The sequence below is a fragment of the Nelumbo lutea genome, chromosome 8 (genome assembly GCF_056320005.1).
Source record: "Nelumbo lutea isolate HS-2025 chromosome 8, American lotus-T2T, whole genome shotgun sequence".
Lineage (NCBI taxonomy): Eukaryota > Viridiplantae > Streptophyta > Magnoliopsida > Proteales > Nelumbonaceae > Nelumbo > Nelumbo lutea.
Window position 1 is genome coordinate 54,410,924 of NC_142691.1, and position 23,974 is coordinate 54,434,897.

General features: G+C 36.4%; 1 protein-coding gene across 2 annotated transcripts; it reads left to right on the forward strand.

Annotated features, from left to right (window-relative positions):
- Positions 1-2,815: 2,815 nt before the first annotated feature.
- On the forward strand, positions 2,816-20,740 carry DPMS3 (dolichol-phosphate mannosyltransferase-like protein). 2 transcript variants are annotated; one of them, XM_088957988.1, is made up of 4 exons: positions 2,816-3,132; positions 3,598-3,730; positions 3,839-3,946; positions 20,174-20,740. In XM_088957988.1, the coding sequence occupies exons 2-4, from the start codon at positions 3,629-3,631 to the stop codon at positions 20,231-20,233; spliced, it is 270 nt and encodes an 89-aa protein (XP_088814114.1). In that variant the 5' UTR covers positions 2,816-3,132; positions 3,598-3,628; the 3' UTR covers positions 20,234-20,740. The 2 variants fall into 2 exon arrangements, with proteins under 2 accessions (XP_088814114.1, XP_088814115.1); XM_088957989.1 differs by having other exon boundaries at positions 3,609-3,730.
- Positions 20,741-23,974: the final 3,234 nt, after the last annotated feature.

The following is a 23,974-nucleotide window of genomic DNA, read 5'->3' on the forward strand; positions in this document are numbered from 1 at the left end:
ACCGAAATCAGGTACAAATTGAAAGACAAAGAAACTTTAAGAAAAAAACAAATTAAAGATTATTATTTCCCTTGAATTCAACTACCTCTATAAAGAATTCAACAAAAAATGAATTTACAATTTTGATTAGAGTAGTATATAACATGTTATATAAGTTTGGGTCATTTCTGAAATGGTTAATAATTAAGGAATTTGGTAGATTATGTATTTAATTTGACAATTATAGTAATACTACCCTGAATTATAGTAATACTACACAGAGATATGGAGCTGGAAACCAATCTGAAATTCAAAATTGAAACTCAGAACTGAATTTCATATTAGGATTAGATTTCAAACTAAAATCCAGATCTGAAATTGTAGGGTAAGATTACCAGATCTGAAATTGCAGGATTAGATTTCAGATATGAAATTGTAGGATTAGATTATTAGAAATCAAAAACCTTTTGTCGTAGCAATGGAATTCAATGGTAGTTTGACTCTAACCTAGAACCTAAAACAATAGGTCTATCTGCTTGATATACCCTTTTCTTTCTTGAGTTCAATTTAGTGTTTATCTAGCCTATGCTCACTATGATAAATTATTTATTTGACTGTGTTTGTTTTCGACTACCAGACATGAGGGCACCTTCATACATTTAAAGACAGGCAAATTGTAGGGGCCTTCTCTGCAATCCTAGGTGTCATCATTACCCTTATTATGGCGGGCTAATACACACTTTGTGAGCATCTGGGAGTAAGGGAAGTTAGGAGCATAGAAAAAGGGAAATTCATGAAGAGCATATTTAATAGTGAGAAGTCATGCCTTTTGTAGATTAGGATGAGAAGATGCTTTAATTCACTGTGTGACTTACTTAGATAGACTACATGGTAAACTCACACTAACCTTCCATTCGAATGTTGAGGAGGTGGTCACAATGTCTGGAATAGTACAATCAATGTTAGATTTGGCCAATCTTAGGAGACTGTTAGCCGATACTTTCATAAAGTCCTTTGTGCTGTGCTGAAATTGTATGATTGTATCCTTTGTTTGTTGCACAACCTACAGGAGATCATGTACCGCTAGAAATCAGATATGATGCCTGATTCATGCCATACTTCAAGGTATGCCTAATATGTATTGCTAACAATTGAACATATAAATTTAATCCATTACCCATATGACATGGATCTAGTTGAAATGTAGGATTGCATAGATGCTATTGATGGAACTCAAATTCCTTGCGTAGTTGAAATGTTTGGTTTTGTACCTACTGATTAGTTATTCTAAGTAAAGTGAGATGCTCTTGGCCAGTTGGGTACGATCCTACGACTGGTTCCATTGATCACTTCTTTGACTACATTAATACATTCATTTCTTTGGGTGAGTGGTGGATCAAACTTCAAAGCCAATTTGTTTACATTACAGAGGATTGCAAACCTAACTTCAAACCATTGCACATAGAATTTCTGACAAGAGGGTTGAAGAGCAGTTCATGGTAAAAGTAGACATGGCTTCAATCACCTCTCTCTCAGAGATTCTCTCCAAAGCTTGAGACCACTGATAACAAATTTCAAAAACAGGGGGTGCACCGATTTTACCAGGAGAAAATGGAACTATTCCATCGGGGGTCACTTCCGGTTCATAGAAAAGACATTTCAGGAGCCAACCATTCAAGGAATTAACAAAACCCTTATATTCACTGATCCATCTGGAAAATTTTGAAATCCATTTTAGAAGCTCTTGTTGGAACTGCATTATAGCTGCAAGATGAGCAAAGCTAAGCTTTCTGCTGGATGCAATAGCATCTAAATTTTTAGCCTTTGCTATGGCGTGTTCAAGGCAGAGACGATGTCTATGGTGGCATTATGGCGTGTTCAAAGCTCCCCTAAAACCAGGCCTCTTATGAGCACCATGGTGAAGATGTTGGAGGGATGCACCTGTGGTCTGCTTATCCCACGTGGGTAGGGGCTATGAAATATTGTAGTCCAAATTCAAATGTCCTATGAACCGTTGGAAATAAGATACTCCAGTCCAAATTAACACAAGAGAAGTTATCCATGTAAAATTTACACCAATGTATATTCCAAACACCAATAAAAAATTTCATCAAATTTCACACATCGACAACCAAACACAATCAGAGTAAATATTTAATTTCAACCGGTTCCAATTTACATGTATCACTGAACTGGTTTACATTTTTCCATGTGTAAATTTGCTTTTACACCTCAAACAAACGTAGCCTTAGTAACTATTTCCTATTATGGTATGCATTTTATCTTATTGGAAACTCAATCTAAACATTTCCTAATATGGATTAATCATTCTCAATGGCTTTCTAATGGCCAAATGCTCTTAGTGGTTTTAGTTTGAAAAGAACATGAATTTAATTAGTAAAAACCAAGTAAACAAAGCAATGTTGTAAGCAATAGTCTGAGAAATAAGAGATATTTGTGCTAAATTAGTTATAATGAGAAGAAATGATTAACCTTTTTAACTTATTTACTTTTGTGAATTTCTAGTTGAACCTATATTGTTTGAGCATCTTGAAAATCGAAATGGCAACAACATAATGTACAAGTAAAATTACAAAAGAAAAACTACTAAATTGAATCCCGACACCTGTTTTAGAAAATCGTTGGAAGTTGGGGGTTTTTGAAAAGTTTAAACTATCACATGAGAATTTCAAATTAAACCGACGAATGCTAAGTTGGTAACTATGGGTTATGTTGGAAGTTGGAATCAAAGGCGGTGTTTGGTTTGAAGGAAAAGGTACAGAAAAGAAGGGAAACCAAACATAGCCTAAAAGTTTAAGGGGGGTCATTGGTAATTACCCAAATAGAAACATCCAACCAAAGACGCTGAGTCGCTGACTTTAATCCGACTGTCACCATCCCAACGCAGTCATCCTTTCCGTTTCTCTGAGGTGAAACCCTAACCTAAAGATTTAATCCATTGCCGTTGTTGCGACAGTAGAGGGGATGACAACCGCTTACCATCACTGACCATCTACTTCCATCAACCGCTGTCGACAAGCGACCAGTAATAGCATCCAAACGAATTAACGAACCGTTTCTAGGTCACTACCGGCAGCCATCGCCGATTGCTCACCGCTGCAACTGTTCCAGCTAAAGAGTAGAACTTAAAAGGTACCAACATAACAGTGCCTACTGGGTTTTCTTTTTTGCTTTGTATTTTCGCTTATTTTTGCTCCCGAATGAATTGAAAAGCCTGTATTTTTGTAGAATACTAATCAATCTTATTATAGATAATACTGATTTTTGTATTTCCTTATTCTTTGAAAAGTTCATATTTTTTCCCTTATTCTTTGTCGATCAATCTTCTTATGATTGTTCAGTGTAGATAATATTGATCAATCTTATTCTATTTCATAATCCAATCGAATGGAATTCGAATTGGATATCCGGCAACCTTTATACCCCGATCAGAGTTCGATTAGATCCGTTTGCAGTCCTACCCTTGGGATTAGAACTTATTACAGTTTAGCTGTTTTGGTCTAACGACTTCCTAGTGCATTCCTCGTCATTCTGTTTTTTCCACTGCTTTTTTTTTTTTTTTTCTTTTTTTTTTCTCAGTGTGATTCTCTTGATTAGTTATTTGACAGGCTCATAATTGCAAGATCAAATGAAGCATATCGTAAAGATCATTACATTGTTAGTGGCAATCACTGCCTTCTGGATCGGCCTTTTGGAGACAGCTTTAGTCCCACGCAGTTATACTTGGTTGGTGAGTTTATTGATCTTCATTCATTATATGGTTTAAGTGGGTTTTATTATTTATTTTTTTATTGGTTTGCATGAGTTTTTACCTTTGGTTCTTGTCATTTCTTGCCAGCTACCTGTCTACTTTATTGTATCACTAGGATGCTATGGTCTTTTAATGGTTGGGGTTGGTTTGATGCGGTTTCCAACCTGTCCTCAAGAAGCAGGGTTACTGCAACAGGTTTTTACTTTTTGCCTCTCTCACTTTATTTGTTATTCCTTTCACACGTTTTAATCTTTTGATTTTAACTAAGAGGTAAATATGTTCTATTAGCTGCTTCTATGAATAGCGTATCTTACAGGGAAAACAAAGGGGGTGATTTCCATTTATAGATCAAGCATTAGGAAAATGGATAAGATTTGAATTGGACCACCTGTCAGTTAAATATCATGATATGCATCCATTTATGAAAAAAAGGTAACAAGATATGCATGGTAAGAAACAATGAATAAACTTGACTGGATGATAACAATAATATTTGTTTCTGAATCCTGACCCTTCTACTATTTTTTTTTTTTGACCAGCCAAGGAAAGTTGTAAACTGGAGAAAATTGGATTATACCATCCATAAGTTAAATTTTACTTTCAGATTGGTCGAAGATAACATAATAATACATGCCAACAAATGTTGCCCACAATGTATGTATATTGGTTTATTTGATGTTTGTTCTCTTGATTAAGAATTGCAGCTTTGGAATGAGTAAGTCCTTGTCTTTTCAGCTGTACACTATGCAGAGTGTCCATTAAACCTTTATGCTGGCTTTCTAGTTTTTAAAAGTGAGAAAGGTTTAATCTAAACTTAATCAATTTTGTGCAAGCCTAAATGACCTTTTGGTTTTACTTTGGAGTTATAATCCACCTTGAAGCTTTAACTCGTACTTTAAAAGTTTGTATAAATGATTTTCTTATCCAAATACTGTTCTAATCAAATCTCTAGAAACTCTGATATTTATTTGAATGACAGTGCACCAACAATTTAATCAACTTGTTTCATTTGTAGGGTTCAGGGTTAGAGGGGGTAGGGGCATGTTTCATGGATGACAGTGCACCAACAATTTAATCAACTTGTTTCGTTTGTAGGGTTCAGGATTAGAGGGGGTAGGAGCATGTTTCATGGATGAAGTCCCCAAATTTTAGTTTATAATTCAAACATTAATTTCCACTAACCATTTATCCACTTCCATGGATATGTTCAGTTCTCAAGCAAAGCCCATTCAGTGTGGCCCATTTTCTTTTATACCTAATTAGCTATTAAGATTGATGAAATCCCACAAGAAAGTATGGAACTATCAAGTTAATGCAGGATGAAAATGTAAAACGAAAGACCATTACCTAATGTTGTTTCATTTGTAGGGTTCAGGATCAGAAGGGGTAGGAGTATGTTTCATGGATGAAGTCCCTACATTTTAGTTTATAATTCAAATGTTAATTTCCATTAACCATTTATCCACTTCCATGGATATGTTCAATTCTCAAGCAAAGCCCATTCAGTGTGGCCCATTTTCTTTTATAGCTATCAAGATTGATGAAATCCCACAAGAAAGTATGAAGCTATCAAGTTAATGCAGGCTGAAAATGTAAAACAAAAGGCCATTTCCTAATGTTGGTCCCAGCTATGAGCTTTCTAGGTTATCCGGAGGCAGGAATTGGTTACAGATTTAACCTTTGACATTATTTTTTGCACAAAGTGGCTACTTTCAGGATCAGATTCCTGTTCTTGTGCTGGTCAGCCTGAGATGGCAAACAAAGGCTAGGTTGTGTTGATATGGAGTTGCCACAAACAAAGGACACATCTAGTGGTATAGGTTGCACTCTTTATGATTTCCCTATCCTAGCATATCCATCTTTTTTTTTTTTTTCTTTATTTGCAAAACAGAGACTATAAACTAAATGTTCAATTTCATTCTTTTCTCCCATGTTTGTAATCTATGTTAAATTGTTTATGAGATTGCATCGATATCTTAAATTCAAAGTATATATTTTCTTTATTACTGACCATAGTTAGCACCTAGATCACGTTGATAACACTTTTATGGTCAAAAGAAATTTCAATATATCAGCAACTTTGAACTGTATAGTATGGCTGGTTTACTAAGGCAGGAACTAATCATCTAACCTATTTTCCCCCTTTATCTTTACATTTTTAGAGTATAGCCAAGGCGTTGGGTAGAAAATGAGCAGATCTATCTACCCAATTAAACCTTGTGCCCTTTTTCCTTGCTATGATTCTTTGAATCTATTTGGAGATTTTTTTTTCAAGGGCAAGTGAAGGAAAAATGACAAACTCAATAGCATAACCTTTTATCTAAATTTATACTCTCATCATCTTCACAAGCACAAAACTGATTTGGAGTTTTATTCTTGTCTCGTTGTTTGGGAAGAACGAAATGCAATGCTCTTTCTAGAGAAGGAAAGGATGTAGGAGCTGTGAAAGACTGCATTTTGGCTAGGGTGATACATTGGGTGAAAACTTTGGATTTATTCTCTTAGTTCTTCTTTGATGACCTTTGGAGGAATTAGGTGAGGTGTCTCCTAGATAATGCTTTGTTTCTTTCTCCTAACATCCCCAAGGGAAGTCTCTTTGATACCTTCTTTTGTGCACCACCCTCTGCTTTACTAAATGGTCTTTTTTTGCAACCCCATAAAAAAGTCCCTTAAGATCTTTTCCAATTTCCTCACCACCATAGTAGGCATTTTAAACATTGGGAAGTGGTAAATTTGGTAACATTGAGGAAAGTTAATTGGTTCACAATGAGCATGACTATTACCCTCTCCTTGGGTGGGAAGATCAGCAAATAACTTAGCGGATGGGTTAGCTAAGCAAGGGGCTTCAAGGGAACATTTTTTTGGGCAGCACTGTAATTTTATTTGTGTTTTATTCCTGTTTTAACTTGATGTAATACTTTGTTAGGAGAGGTAACAGCTCGTGTCTCTCCACGGGTTTCCTGCAATGCCTTAATTTTCTGGTTTTATAAAATTATCTTCATTCATAAAAAAATGTGTTATTCAACCCTCCAATGATACATATCTCTTTTTCCAAGTGGTCAACTTTTTGGCAAACTTGTCTTGGACTCCAAAACTAGTCCTTCGATATCTCCTAAAGGGAGACAACATTTGATGGGCCAAGCTAAGATAGAGCATCCTAAGATTGTAAAATATCTTTCCAATATGCCCTCCGCCATATTAGTACTGGTTAAATAACATTTTTCAAGGTAGATTTTTGGACATCTTCTTAAACAGAGTTGTCAACATTACCAAGACGATTGTTAAGGTAGACCAGGAGTCATGCACTTAGAGGATTAATGGTAGACAGAAATGATGTAACAGTCATGCACTTGCAGTTTGCAGATGATATCATATTCTATGAAGAAGGCAACTTAGAAGGCTTGAGAAGTTCAAAGGAAATCATTGTTACTTGTGAGCTAGTTTCTAATTTGAGAGTGAACTTGGAAAAGAGTTGTGTAGCAAGGATTAATATGGAGGAAGAATTAAGAATGTTGGCAGAGATTCTAGGGTGTGAGGTAAGGAATTTTCCATTGGATTATCTTGGTCTCCTGTTAGGAGGAAACCCGAGGTCAGAAGTCTTTTGGAAGCTGGTAGTAAAGAGATTCGCTAAACGACTAGCACCTTGGAAAAGAAATTACTTCTCAGTGGGTGGAAGAATAACCTTGATTAAGGCAACTGTAGCTAATTTACCTATCTATTACCTTTTCCACCTTTAGGTTCCAGCTAGAGTTGCAGGTCAACTAGAGAAGATCATGAGAGACTTCCTTTGGAAACCAGGGGATGAGAAGAGGGATTATCTAGTGAAGTGGGAGCAAGTTATTAAACCTAAGGAGCAGGGTGGGCTTGGAATAGGGAACCTAATCTCTAGAAATACAACATTGTTAGGGAAATGGTTATGGAGGATAGGAAGAAATAGAGTCCCAGTGACCTATCTCCAATTTGCTGATGTTATTATTATTTTTAGTGAGGGGGTTGACCCAAGAAAAGTGTGGAATCTTAAAGCTCTAATAAGTTACTTTGAAAGGATTTCTAACATGAAAATAAACCTAGACAAGAGCTGTGTGGTATGGATAAACCTAGATGAAGAGTTTATTGAGTCTGTGGCAGAGTGCTTAAGTTGTCATGTAGCTTCTTGGCCCTTGTCTTATCTTGGGCTTCCCCTAGGGGCTAACTTGAAAGAGAGCTGTTTTGGGACTCCAATCCTAGAGAAATTTGAAAAATGGTTAGCAGCTTGGAGAAAGAGCTATATATCTCTAGGAGGTAGAGTAACTTTGCTTAAAGCCACTCTAGCTAATTTTGTCGGTTTATTATCTCTCTATGTTTAGGATACCCTCTAGGGAGGCAAAGAAATTGGAGAAGTTAATGAGGGATTTCCTTTGGGAGCCTGGGGAAGAGAAAAATGATCACTTAATAAGATGGGAGATAGTTTGTAAGAGTAAAGAAGAGGGTGGGCTGGGGATAGGGAACTTGGCTCTAAAGAATGTAGCTTTGTTAGGTAAGTGGTTGTGGAGATGGCCTTTGGAAAGAGAGAGGTTATGGCATATGGTGATAGCTAGTATTCATGGTTGTTTTGAGAATGATTGGGATGCTGAAGTTTCTTGTTAGGCTACTTTGACCACTCCTTGGAAAGTAATTCACAGTATCCTGGCCCTTTTTTTTGAACTTTGTCAGGTATGATGCTTGTTTAGGGAACTTTGTTTTATTTTGGAAAGATATTTGGGTAGGTAATTCAGCCCTCAAGGACCTACTGAACTTGATGTTGTTTTGGAACTTCTTCATGTCCTAGATAGTGTTTGTTTGGATCCTCTAAAGCCAGATAAGAAGATTTGGTCTTCCCACCCCAAAGGCTTCTTTACTTGTGCTTCATTCTTCAAGGCCCTTTGTTCTTCCCTTGTTCAAGGTGTCTGTCTAGCTAAGGAGTTTTGGTCTAGATCTATTCCCCCTAAAATTATTTTGTTCTTTTGGATAGTGTTTCATCGGAAGATCAATACTTTAGACTGTTTGCAGAAGAAAAAACTTTTCATGTGCTTATCCCCTAACTGGTGTATGCCCTTTTTTTTGAACTTTGTCAGGTATGATGCTTGTTTAGGGAACTTTGTTTTATTTTGGAAAGATATTTGGGTAGGTAATTCAGCCCTCAAGGACCTACTGAACTTGATGTTGTTTTGGAACTTCTTCATGTCCTAGATAGTGTTTGTTTGGATCCTCTAAAGCCAGATAAGAAGATTTGGTCTTCCCACCCCAAAGGCTTCTTTACTTGTGCTTCATTCTTCAAGGCCCTTTGTTCTTCCCTTGTTCAAGGTGTCTGTCTAGCTAAGGAGTTTTGGTCTAGACCTATTCCCCCTAAAGTTATTTTGTACTTTTGGATAGTGTTTCATCGGAAGATCATTACTTTAGACTGTTTGCAGAAGAAAAAACTTTTCATGTGCTTATCCCCTAACTGGTGTATTCTTTGCAAAGCCAATGGTGAGGATTGCTTCCACTTACTAATTTCATGCTCTTTTGCTGTTGCTATTTGGGATTGGATATTTGCCTTGTCGGGATGTAGGTGGAACCGGCCTTTAGATGTAAGCTTGCTTTTTGACCCATCTACCTTTGTATGGCCCACTAGAAGAGGGAGGACCATGTGGAAATGTATTAGAGCTGCTGCACTTTGGACAATTTGGGAAGAAAGAAATGCAAGAATTTTTCAAGAAAAGGAACAAAGTTTCTTACTTGTCAAGGAATGCATCCTAACAAGGGCAATTAACTGGTTGAAAACTTTGGATTCTTTCTGCTCCTTTGATGACTTTTGGAGAAACTGGTCAGCAGTGGCAAGTAGCTCCTCCAGGAAAGAAAAGGTCATTGTAGGTTGTACTCCGCCACCTGTAGATTGGGTTAAACTGAATTTTGATGGTAATAGTCAAGGATATCTTAGCCCCTCAGGCATATGAGGGGTTTTGAGAGATAAGGACAGCAACATCTTAGCCTTATACTCTGGTTTATTGCGAATAGGAGACTCAGTCAAGGCTGAACTATTGGCACATCTACAAGGTATTCAGATAGCAAATCAAATAGGAGTGGAGCATATCCTAATTGAAGGAGATTCTAAGGTGGTTGTGGGCTGGTTAACAGACCCGAGCTCAGTAATTTGGTGCTGCAAAGATTTCCTAAAGAAGGCAAGCTGGTTAACAAGCAACATGAGTGTTTGTTCACATTGGGTGAGAAGGTTGGCAAATGCTATCGCTGATAGTCTCACTAAATAGGGGGTCTTGTGGGAATATCTGTACTAACAGCCTTGTAATGATTTGATTATAGTGTACTATGGTTTCTTACACTCTTTTACTTTCAAGAGAGGTCGCACTTCGTGCCTCTCTTTGGGGTACTGTAACTTGCTTACATATTGGTAATGAAGTAACTTTTCAATTATAAAAAAAAAAAGGTTATGGAGGTTTCCTTTGGAAAATGACAAACTTTGGCATAAGGTATTTGCAAGCATTCACGGGACACTGAATAATGGATGGGATGCAAAAATAGCCTCTTCATCAACTTCATTCTCCTTGGGAATCAATTCAGGTGGTATGTGCAACTTTTATCAATTTCACTTGATATGATGTGGGAAGTGGGACTTGAGTATTGTTTTGGGAAGACCTTTGGCTAGTTGAAACTCCTTTTTATTTTGCCTTTCCTAGTCTCTACTCCTTGCCTAACTATAAACAACAACCTATCTCGAGATTTGTTGCCTTTTCTCCTTTAGGGATAAATAGGACTTTGGGTTTAGAAGGGGTTTGAGGGACAATGAGTGTGAGGCACTTATGCAATAACTGGGTAAACTCCACCTAACTTTCCTTGTTCAATCAATGGAGGACACTAGAGTATGGTCTTGTACTCCTAATGGGGTTTTTATTTGTGCTTCCTTTCTGAATGCTCTTTTGCATTTCAGTACTTTGGTATGGAACTTCCCTGTGAAAGAAATTAGAAGCAAGCCTATCCCACCTAAAATCCAGGCATTGTGTTGGGAAGTCTGTCTTGGAAAGATAAACACTTGTGATTTGCTTTAGAAAAGGAGGCCAAATAAATGCCGCTCTCCCCATATATGCTTCCTTTGCCGTGAAAGTGGTGAATCCATATTTCATTTGTTTCTGTCTTTTTTTTTTGTACTTGGTATTTGGGAATTCTATTGTTCTCTTTTTGGTTGCAGATGGATATCTCCGCAGGATGTAGTGAGCTTATTTAGCCCAAGTTTTTTAAGACAACCAGGAAGGAGAGGAATGTGGAAAGCAATTTGGTCTGCAATAGTGTGTACTGTTTGGGAGGAAAGAAATGGAAGGACTTTCAATGAGAAAATTAGATCAAAAGAGGAATTATGTGAAGTTATAAAAATCAGAGCAGCACACTAGATAAAGACATTTGATACATTCAAAGACTTCTCACTTTCTCAGTGAATGACATAATAAGGGCATGGTTTGAAGTGGCAGTTTCCTCAAGAGAACATGAAAAGATGGTTATGGAGTGGTTACCCCCGGTAGCTAATTAAGTAAAATTGAACTTTGATGGGAGCTCCATGGGAAGCATTGGAATGGAAAGTATTGGAGGAGTTTTTAGAGATTGCACAGGAAAAGTGTTGGCTATGTTTTCAGGTCCCTTGAGGTTGGGAGACTCACTAAAGGCAGAACTGATGGCATTGTTGCAAGGCTTAAGACTTGCTAAACAATCAAACTTTCAGTACTTGGAAGTAGAGGGAGATTCAAAGCTGATAATTTCTTGCTATAAGAATAAATTCAACGGATGAGAAAGGGGAATCCAGGGCCTTTGGGCATTTGGGGGGGGTGCTAAGAGATGAGAAAGGGAATGTAATAGCTATGTTCTCTGGTCCAATTGGAGTGGGAGACTCTTTGAGGGCTGGGGTGTTAGCACCTTTGGAAGGGGTACACAGGGCTAAACACCTAAATGTCAAGAAACTGATTATAGAAGGGGATTATGAGATTGTAGTGAACTGGCTAAAAGAAGACATCTCTAAGCTTTGGAGCTACAGCAATGAAAAGATAAAATTCAAATGGCTGATCAAGAACATGGAAGTTCAGTGTACTTGGGTAAAGAGAAATGCAAACTCCTTTGCTGATGGACTAGGCAAGGGGTGGCACCATAGGGATTCTGGTTTCTGGGCTCAGTTGTATTGTTCTTTTCCTTTTGGGTGCTTGTCCACTTTCTTGGGGAGTTAAGATACTTTAGCTCTTCTACTTTGTAAGCTTATTCCTATTTAATGAAATCTGTTGTTATTGATCCAAAAAAAAAAAACAGTTCATGCCATGGATCTATAGACATGAGTTTAGGGAAATTGAAAGCATCATATTGATAAAAAAAAAAAGAAAGCATCACACAAGGGCTGAACATTACATTCAATTGGGTAAGGACTGCAAGCGGGATGGCCAATACTCTAGCAAAGGAAAGGGGTGTATAGGCAACAATTGTTTCGGGTGCAATTGTAACATATGTAACTTGTGGGAACTGATCCTTTGTATTATCTAGATTTAGCATCACTTGATAAAAATTTTCAGTTCTTCTTGCTGATAAAAAAGATTTCTTACCTCTTCTTCACTTACAGTTTGTTTGGTTGCTGAGAAAAGGGGAATATTCCTTTCTGATTCATTTTTCATGTGTTTATTTTGAGTCATGAGATGAGAGACCCGGGGATGTGGATTCTCAAAATCGGGAATGCAAGGTCTCACCAAAACCATGGGGCCCCGGTGAGAAACAAAATTAGCGGGAAAATTTTACTGAAATCAATGTATTTCCCAATGAACACTACCAGCACTATGTAGAGTACAAGAGATGGTTTTTCTTTTTTTTTTTATTTTTTATTTTTGATCAGCAGTATAAGAGATAGTTTCCACAACATATTTCCATTTCCACTTCTGTGGGTAGCAACCTGAAATTTTACTGGAATCGACATATTCCTAGTGAATACTTTCAGCACTATGTAGAGTACAAGAGATAGTATTACAACATAAGTTGGTGACAATATTGTAGATATGTAGTGTAAGAATGTTATTGCCCACCTAACTTACATGATTACCACTTTGAGCTAGCTCAATTTTCATTTCAAACATGAAGTCAAATATTGGTTTTTGTTTGTGTAATAGATTATTTGGTTGATCTATTACAACCACTTACATTTTTTGAGTTTAAATTTTGTTTAAACTCATTCTATCATGAAGCTTTGAATATTAAGGTTTACTGGGCAGCTTCAAAACAATTCTTTGCCTATAACCTTAGTTTCTTAGGTTTGTTTAATGACTTGAAACAAGACAATAGTTTAAAAAAGGTCTGCCTATGCTTCATTTATCATTTTATAAAATACCATTCTATATTTTGCATATTTTACAATGTTTCCACCATGTTTATAATTTTTACAATATTTCCATATGATATTTCTAACATTTCCGACATATTTCTTATATTTGGATGACCAGCATTTCCACTGACACCGACATTTTAAACCTTGTGGCTTGCTGTGGGGTCATTCCATTGTGTTCAATAGAGTCAGATCTCCAGTGTCATTTCTTGTGCCTCAATGGTCAAATCTCTGGCATCATTTTGTCATTTTCAATTGTCGGATTCCGACATCATTCAGTTGTGTTCAATGTTCAGATCTCTGGTGTCATTCCTCGCAGCTCAACCATGTTAAGCTGTGCTTTCTTTATTTTCTCTTGAACTCCATTTTTGGCCAGTAAGAAAACATCACTGACCAAATTGCCTGAATTTATTTGCCCATTGATGAATCGCTTAGGATTTTCTATTTCGCATCTGAGGATTTTTGATTTCTTTATTGTCCTTGAAACTTGAAAGGACTGTTTGAACTAATCTGTCACTATATTTCTGTGTTGAGATGAAAGAACCTCCTTTTTTAACCACTGGTTCTAAAAACAATGAAATCCTAATAAATCTATACAGCAATGAAGCTTTATTTTATCTTTTCTTACTGTGCTTTTTTTTTGAGTTTGATCTTCATTAAACTTGTTTGAAAATACAAACTCAGTGTATTTAGAACCCAGAGAGAAAAGTTACAGGTTGTATTGATTTAGAACCCAAAAATAAAAATAAAAAATTTAGTATCCAAAAAGCTTTATTTGGATTTGAGGTTGTACTTCACTAGATGTAATAAACCCCATTGATATGCAGGTTCCAGTTAGAACCTAAAAACGAAAAACTCGTATTGATTTTTGTAGTAGGTTTTCGTATGCTATGCGGAAAATTCAAGATGACACATGGCAAATAAAATTGTAAATTGCTTCTATTTTCTCAGAAAACAAGCATTGAAAAATAGATTTTCTTATAGATTAGGGATCACCAACTAAACACAATATGGCCAGCTGAGAAAATGAATTTTCTTTCTCACACTATCCTTTCTCAAACCAATTTTCTCAGCAACCAAAAGGATGCTTGGTCACAAAATAGGATGATATCACCTTCAAAACTTTATCACCACTACATCTATCCCTATTTATCAACTTTTTTATTAGCCCAATTCTATCAATTTTTAATCCTTTTGTCAGAAATAAGACTTTGACCACTCTATTAAACAAAACTGAATATGGGATTTCAAGCACCCCATTATCCATCTTCATCTAGCCCTAAGCTCATTCCTCTCTGTTGCCTCTTCCAGGAAACCCCAACCCACAGGTTCGTAAATCTTCTCTTGTCCAACTTACAAACAAATCCACATCCTCTTCTTCTTACTTCCTCAAAATACTCAGAGGTTCCTTTGAATTGTGTAGTGATGAATAGAGGTGTGCTCTTAAGCCTCAGAGATAGAACATTTTCTACTATCTTATTCAGGCTTTCCATTAGGCTAATTGATATAAAGTCTTTAAGGTTACTTGCTTTTAGGGATTAAGGGCTATGATGGTAGCATTGGTGCCTAGAATGATGATTCCTCTCTCAAAAACCTTATCAATCACTTCTAGCAAATTGTATTTCACTGTCTCCCAACAGTCTTGGAAAAAAGGTCATTGGATAACCATCTGGGCCTGGTGCCTTATCTCTACTCATAGAAAAAGCTGGCCATTTAATCTCCTCGAGTTTAAATTTTAATTCCAAGTTTTTCATTTGTTCCCTTTCATGTCACCCAGATGCAAGGACATGGTTGAATATGGGTGTGTGTGTGTGTGTGTTTCTTTTTGATAAATGTTAGATATGGGTGTGTTACCCACATGTTTTCAAAACCAAAAAGGGTGGGGCTTCATAGGATATGAATGTATCCAACTTAAAAGCGAGTGGATGTTTCTCGACTTTGTCCAAAAGGGTAACTTGTTGAATTCACCAGAATTAATAAATTAGTTACAACTCCACATACTGGTGGTGATGTTCTGGTTTGGGTTATTTGTTTTGTGGATGAATCTAATTACACCGAAGTCCCTAAGTGCATCATGTGCCCTCCCATAAGCCTCTGATTGCATATAACTCCTCCCCAATTGTCCTCTTTCCCTGTACTCATTAGGATCATATACATTTGTCATCACCTACTCAAATCCATCTCTCCACGTTTTTTACTTTCAATAGTACTATCCATCTTCCCAGTGATCTCCCCCATACACTCCACTTGCTGTTATCACATTTAAGTCTTGCCCTGTTCTTTTTTCCCCCTCTTCTTTTCTTACTCAACTGCTTCAACACTTCCTGGTGTACCTTTGTTTCCTTTTGGGGGTGGGGGTATCTTTAGCCCCATTGACTTTGCAAACTCCTTGATAGGGCGGCCTAAGTTTTATCTCTTTTTCCTGTTACTTGCTTTTGGTCTCTTTTAGCTGCAAAGGTATGGGGTTAGGAGTATCACCTTCCTCCCGATCTAGTCCATGTTCCCCAAATCCATTCTAACCAGCTCATTGAATTGTACTATTTATAATACTCCAAATCTCTGTCCCTTGTGTATTTGTGCAATCTTGGTTATTATCTCTGGTATGGCTAAAGGATCTACACCATGTCATGAGCAAGCTGGTAGCAGAAAAAGGAACTCAGTTAGAATCGGGGTTACCTCAAGGGATAGGGAGTGAGGTGGAACAGGTTCATAGTTAAGGTATTGCTTAACCATATCCAGCTCCAAAATTCTTTCGTACACCAAACTCGGCATTAGGCTTGATAGAAGGGTTTGTTCTTTGATACCATCTCCACTGTGATTTCTAGAAATTGGAACTACTTACTCTTGTGCGGTTTCTTTGATTTGCACAGAGCAGGGGCTAACTCTCAATTAGCTTTGGTTCTGGTTGTACTCCCTTTGCATCTTCCCAATGATCCTCCTTGAATGTAGGCATGTTGTTTTGAAGTTTAATTGGGGGTTGCTCCTAGCCTCCTACTTGTGTTACTGGACTCTAACTTCTCATCTTCTATGATGATTGTTCCTGTATTACAGTCCTCTCACTTCATAATCCTTTTTTTTTTGGATCAACAACATGAAGATTCATTAGATTATCAGAATGTGCACAAAAAGTTGTGGGTAGACATAAAGTCCACCTAAACCCCACTAATTACAATACAGACCCAAGCTTACCCAACAAAGAAATTCATTAGTTACAAACAAGCCCCAAAAGGACCCAAGGGATATCCCACTAGCTACAACATAGCCCAGAAAATAGGTTGCCTTTGGACTCCTCACTTCAGAATCCTTTTTTCTTCATACCTCACTCTCCTTATACATGTATCATCTTCAGACTATATTCTTCATTATTGTCACTGCATGCAATCCATTGTTTATCACAAGGATCTTGTATTCTTGCCCCTATTATATCTTGGGTTTTGACCATCTATTTTTTGGAATTTTTTTGAAAGAAGGCTTTGGCCTGTCTTCTTAATTTGAATGAAGTTGCCATTCCATTCTGTCTTTTGCCCTATCTGTTCTTAAATTTTGAACCCTTAAATTGTTTCTTACCATCTCAATCCATTTCCTTTTTGGTCTACCCTATCTCTTTTAGCCCTTCAACTTGTAATAGGTGATTTCTTACAGGTAGTCTTGATGGTCTTCTCTGCATGTGACCAAAACCATCCTAATCCTCTTTTTTTTTTGATCAGCAACAAAACCATCTTAATCTATTCTATCTCATTTTATCACCTGGTAGAGTTACTCCTAGGTTTCTTCAACTGTGTCAATTTCTGACCGTCCTTTCTGATTTTTCCACAAATCCATTCAACATTCACATAGCCACTCATTTTTTGGACACTTTTCTTGATTGTTCAAGACTTTTCTCTATACAAACATTGCTAGTCTTACAACCATTTTATAATTTTTTTTTGATCAATAACAAGAAACTTTATTAAAGATATGAAACTATGTGAAGTTTAGGTACAAAGGGGAGGTAAAAAGACTTAACTCCCCATCAAAGAGTACAAGGAAAAATAAAAAATTAGCCCAAAAAATCGAATCCCTATTCACCCCTTGCTTTGCTAACCCATCAGCAAAGGAATTAGTAGTCCTCTTCACCCAGTTGTAATGAACCACCATATATCCCTACTCAGCCATTTAAATTTATTCTTCTCATTGTTACAACTCCATAAGTCGCTGTCTCTCCCTTTTAGCCACCTAATCACCACCTCTGAGTCACCTTCAAGGACCAAACATCTGATGTTCAGCTCCCTTGCTCTTTGGATGCCTTCCAGGGCTGCGAGGATCTCAGCTCTAAGAGAGTCTGCTTCCTCAATTGGGCCTGAAAACATAGCAATAATAGCCCCCACCTCATTCCTGAATACTCCCTCAATCCCAGAAGGCCCTGGGTTCCTTAAACATCTGCCATCAAAATTCAGTTTTATGAACCTAGAAGGAGGGGACCACAAAGGACTACAGCTTCTCTTACTGAGGGCAGAGGGAGCTATCTCCTTCCAATTTCTCACCAAATCAGCCACAGAATAATCTGAGAACAGTTCCATAGTTTTCAACCAATGTGCCACCCTTAACAGAATTAGATCCAATAAGTTTTTGATGGTTCTTTCCTTATCTGAAAATATTCGTTTCTTTCTTTCTTCCCATAGAGTCCAACACACTGCAGCCCTGATGCTTCTCCACATAGTCTTCCCTCTCTTCTTTGGCCATCTGAAAAAGGAGGGAGAGAACAAGCTTTGGACACTCCTAGGGCGTATCCAAACACACCCAAAAAGGGAAAAGACCCACTCCCAAACTGTTTTAGCAACCGAACAAGTAACCATAAGGTGGTAACCAATTTCCCCATCAGCTTTACACAGAGTACATCTATTAGGAAGTAAACAAGAGTTGGGTCTCTTCTTCTGAAGTAGGTAATTTGTGTTAATTCTTTCCAGAAAAGTTTCCCAGCAAAAACTACCAATCCGAGGAGGAATGGGTCTACTCCAAATTTCTTTAACCGGGAAAGACAATCCGATGAGATCAGAAGGCTGAGTTAAAGTCTCAAAATATGAGGCACAAGAGAAAACACCTGAAGAGGAGGGAACCCAAAATCTAGTGTCCTCCTTATTGGGATCCAAGAAAACATTTTCAAGGATATTTAACAAAGACACAAGGTGGTCCAAGTTTGCATCCCTAATTGCCCTTCTCAGACCTAGGTTCAACCCAAACCCTGAAGGAGAGCTTGAGGGGCTTAAGAAGGAACAGATGGGTTCATTTTTCAAATTGAAAAGAGCATACAAAGAGGGAAATTGGTCCATCAGAGGTAAGTCTCCGACCCAAAGTTGTTCCCAAAATTTTATTTTATTACCGGAGTTAAGACCATACCTGATACAAGGGGAAAAAATTGGAAGCAGATTGTGTATGTCTGACCAAGGAGAGGCGGCTGTAGTCCTTGCCAAGATTCCGGGTTCCCAACCATTGTTTTCCAACCCATGTATGCTAGCCACAATCTTTGTCCACAACTTGTATATTTCCAACGGAAACCTCCATAACTATTTCCCCAACAAAGCCCTGTTCCTCTTAGCCTAAGTGGTATTTGCCTATCACATAAGACTTGGGTGCACCCCTTTGTTTTTTCTTATTACATGTTATTATATCTGTTTACAAGAATTAAAAAAAGAAAGAAAAAAAGAATAAGACCTGTTCTGGTACTGGGTAATGCATGACAATGTTTAAAAAACCAACCTTGAGGCTGAATTATTTTTGCCTCTGGGTTGCAGGTCACTGGTTTGACCATTCGGTCGAACAGGTCAACCCATGAGACATAAAATTAAATGTAGACATAAAATTAAATGTATATATTTGTATACACAGGTTAACTCATGCGTATTTTGGTATAAACATGTATTATATTAATAAAATAATGTTAAGTATATTGTACATGTAATATATGTATATACAAGCAATGTTCAAAATTTCGATACATTATGCCCCTACTGGCATATCTGCCTGTATCGATATTTTAAACCTTGTATACAAGTATTATTTTATGTTTAATTTAAATTTTTAATTCAGTTTTTAAATTTTATTTGTTAAAAAATACTAAAAAATATGATTTGAGGCCAAAAAGGAGTTTTTATTGGCAAAAATAGTGGGACAATGAAAAGTTACCCAAGATCAAAGAAAAAGATCACCCTAATTGGACATTGGAGTGCAAAGTTATAGCCCCCGAAAGTTTGCATACATGTTTAGTATGCAATTCGTGACCCAGTAACTGGGTCAAATGGGTTGATGGTTCGACCACCCAGGTCGAATGTTTTTTGACCCTGTCAACAGTTTTGAAGGATTTCTAGGTTTTATGAGACCTGGAACCGGAATTGTGACCGGGTGACGGTTTGACTGTCTGGGTCAATGGTGGGTTGAAAACACTGATGTATGATACTTTTACAATGTGAATTCTCATTGCATATTTTGCTGTTTAATTTGTTTTATCAATGGAAATCCATATTTTGAATATATCACTTACTCTAATCTATACACTTAAAATTTCAATGAAATTGACAAGTTAAAGCATGGTAGCAACATGTTTGATGTATCATGAATATATAAAAAAAAAATCTGTCATTACTTTGTGCATTCTGCTTGATTACTTTGCATCTCTAGCCAGGCATCTCTCATGATTTATCAGAATGTTGAAGAAGCAATCACCCACCACAACTATTTTAGGCTAGTTTTTAATTATGATCTAGAAATGTCATAGGTATATTCCTTTCAAGCATTACAAATACAGTATCTAGTTTATATGTTCCCTCGGGGGTAATCAACACATTTTAAAGTTTTTTTAATACAATGTTTCAAACTTACCCTGACCATCCCAAACAGTACAATAGAATTGTAGGCTAATATTGTTAAGTTGGTGGGTTATATTTGTTTTTAGGTAATGATATCATGTAAACATGCAATGCTATATTTTTTATGAACCCATATTGGATCTAGAATTGTTAGGTAATGATATCCTGCCATCACCTGTTATATATATATATTGAAATTTAAACAATAAACTTTTTTTTTTGCAGGATATTGCAGAGGCCAAAGAATTCTTGAAGCAAAGTGGGATTGATGTGGGCTCTGAATAGCGTTTGATCATAACATTTTCTGAACAGGTTAGAAATTTCAGCTGGAGAACAGGTATACATTGTACATTTACCTGATCTACTGAAGAAACAAATTATACTTGAAAATGTTGGCTCCACCAAGAGAAATAAAGATAAATATTTGCTTGAATGAAACTAGAATGGGAAGGGTTATGCGTTGAGTCCCCAATAGATTGCGGTTGGGAAGATCGATATTCTGTTTATCCCGTTTCCATGGATGGATTCATTTTTTTTTCCATTTTACCCAAAATAGTGATTTATTTTCCTTGTAGAAATAGAGAAAATGTTGCATCGTTATCCATTCAAAAGTTGTTTCTGTATGGCCCCTTGAGAAGGCCTGATCTTGCAAAAAGATTCTTCCTTGTATTGGCACATCATTGCTGTTTTAGGTTGTTTTGTACCATTGCTGTTTCTACTTGAAACGTTTTGGGTTGATCAACACAAATTGGTGAAACAATGGTTATAAATTGGCATACTATTGTATATAAATTGGCTTTGCAAATGCATGTGCTCCAACCTCGACCATTTTCTGATGGTCAATTTAACTGGGCCAAAATAGTAAATCCTAAAGCTGTTTCACTAGTCACTTGTTCATAATATGGTTGCTGAGGCAGTAAGTTGAGGCTGGGCAAGGCCCCCACTTGGCTGGTACTCACCAACTGACGTGTGAGGGTCCTGGGGGATAAAAGGAAAAAAGGCTGGTGCTCTGGTAGGCAATGGTTTCTAACATGGTTTTTAAAAACGAACCGGAAACAGAACTGGTCAGGGACCGGTTCTGGTTAAGTGGTTCAACCGCCTGGGTTGAATGGTTCGACCCATGATGTCATAAATAAATTAAAATTAAAAATATATTTATAATTAATAAAAATAACATAAAATTAAATAGAAAACAGAAAAAGTACAGAAAATAAAACTATCTAAATAAAAAATAATACAGTATAAAATACATAGAAAATATAAACATAAAATACAGAAAATTCTAAAAAATACAGAAAAAATAGCTTGAAATAAACCCTTAAATCTATATGTAAAAACCAGTTTAAAAAAACCATGATTTTGGGTTGTGAGAGATGTTTGGTTGAAGATTCTTCATTCGTGAAATGAAAGACCCCTTTGAGGGGGAAATTGATTTATTGAGAACAAAGATTGAGCAGCAAGACAAGTAGCCTGAAGAGACAAACCTAATCAAGCTAAAGAAGACAAGTGAAAGAAGACAAACTCACTATTCCTCATCGTCTTTTTTCTTAGCAAGGCACTTAAACCGGAACTCATCCAGCTTGGTCTGGTGTTTTTCCAAAAGAAAAAGAAAAGAGACAGAAAAAATGAAATAAATTCGAATTCTAAACTAAAAATGAAATTAATTAATAATTAATTCAAATTTCATATTAATTGAAAATTTTAATTTCATATTAATTGAAATTTTTAATTTCATATTATCATATTATTATCATATTAATTAATAATAATAATTAATATAAATAAATATAATTAATAATTATAATTTATTTAATTTATATTTAGAATTTAATTCTAATTTTATTTTAATTCTTTTAAAATTTAAAAATTCTTTAACTCGTTGCAAACTCGCAAGTTTGGGTTGTGACTTGTGAGAGATGTTTGTCCGCTGCAAACTTGCTGGACAACCGCTGCAAATTCGCCTGCCGCAACTCTTACTGTTGGAGCTTGGAACTCTTGAAGTGCTGCAAAATCGCCGTTGCCGGTAGCCGTTATTTGTCGTTGGATGCTGGAGGTACTGGCCGCCCTAGGTGGTTGGTTGGGTGTGAGGGTTGAGAGAAGGGAAGGGTTAGAACGAAAATGGGTTCTAACCCTAAAGGGCCTTAAGCATTCGATTATGATTTGGGGATTCAAGTCATTTTATTTTTTTATTTTTTAATTAAAACTATGAAAATAAAAAAGGATAACCTGCAAACCGCTACCCGAGTTGAACGGTTTAGTGGTCTGACCGCTTGGGTCAGCAGTTTTTTTGACGTTTCAATGTTTTTTCAAATTTCTGGTTTCTAGTATAACTGGACTCGGGGGCTGATCGGTTACCAGTTTTTCCTATTCAATCGTCTGGTCCAGTCCGGTTTTGAAAAACATGGTTTATAATATTAAAAAACTTGTATTTTGAAAACAAGTGTAATAGAGAAAAAATTTAATAATATCCGTCGTACATATCTTATCCATACATTTCAAAATGAACGCATATTACCTTATTATTTGTATGCACATGGATGGTAATAAAATATTATATTGAAGGGCCAATAATACTAAATCTAAGGTTTAAATAATTATGAATAATGTATGAAAACACGACAAACATGTAATTTGATATGGATATGAAGAAACAATTTTTGATAGACGGATTGAACGTAATATAAAGTAATTGATTCTATTACAATATAACTAGCCTGGACGGATGAACCATCATACCATTGAACCCATGCAGCGATTTGCAAATTGAGGTTAGAAAAAACCTAACATTATATCTTCTTTTTCATTTCTAATTCATACCATGACAGCGATTGATGAGCTTTCTTTCGTCTTTGAACTTGGATGAGGCACAACTTTTCATTCCATTTCTAAACATCCATCCCAAGGTTTTTAAAAATGACCTAGAAAAGAAGCTGCTTTGGCCACCAGTTTTGTGGGTCAATGGTTTAACTATCCGGGTCAAACGGTTTTAACAGAGGTTATCATAAATATAATCATAAAAAACATAAAAGCACTAAGTTGCATTACATACTTAAGAGGTAATCCCTAGTTGCCACTCTAATCCTTGGTCGCTATTACCACTAGGGGTGTTTAAATTCGGTTGATAAGCCGAAAATCGAACCAGACCAAATTGAATAAACTAATTTGGCTATTGATTTGGTTCAGTTTTTATTTTGAAAAAAATCAATTTTCGGTTTGACTGAAATTTTCAACTGAATCGAGCCAAAAACCAAATTAATGTTATTATTTAGTTAAGTATATTAAACATTAATATTTTATTTAATACTTTATGCTAATTAATTATTATATTTTCCAGTAAACAATTAATAATAGTTAGTTAAAACCTAGACTCATTATTAATTGTTTATTAGCCAATAATTGCTCATTAATCATTAATTACTTTTGGAAATTTCCAATTCGCCAATTCCGCATTGGCATAGGGCTTTGGGCCTATTTTAGTTTTTAATTAATAATAGCTAATTAATTAAAATAATTGGGCTTTGGAGTCATTCTAACTTTTAATTAATAATAGTTATTAATTAATTAAATAAAATCATTGGGTTCTAGGCCATTTTAACTTTTCATTAATAAAACTTATTAAATGCTTGTCATTTATGTGGAATTAGGGTCCAATTGAACCGGAAACTAAATTTGGTCAGAGAAAATGGTAAAACCAAATAGTTGGTTAGGTCCTCAGTTTAAATCGAACTGATCGATTATACACCCCTAAACGCTGCCAGGCCTGCTATTGCAAATGGTGGTGCCACAAAGAGAGAGAGAGAGAGAGAGAGAGAGAGAGAGAGAGAGAGAGAGAGAGAGAGAGAGAGAGAGAGGTTGGTCACCACTACAATTCTTGTGTTGCCACTGCAAGGAATTAATAGTTAGGAGATAGCTGCCATGCTTGTCCCAAAACCTATAGTGGGGTTGGATTTTGAAAATCCAAACCCTCTTCACACATGAAAATGCAAAGCCCTCTCTTAGCTTACCCTTCTTGCATGCAAGGGTAGG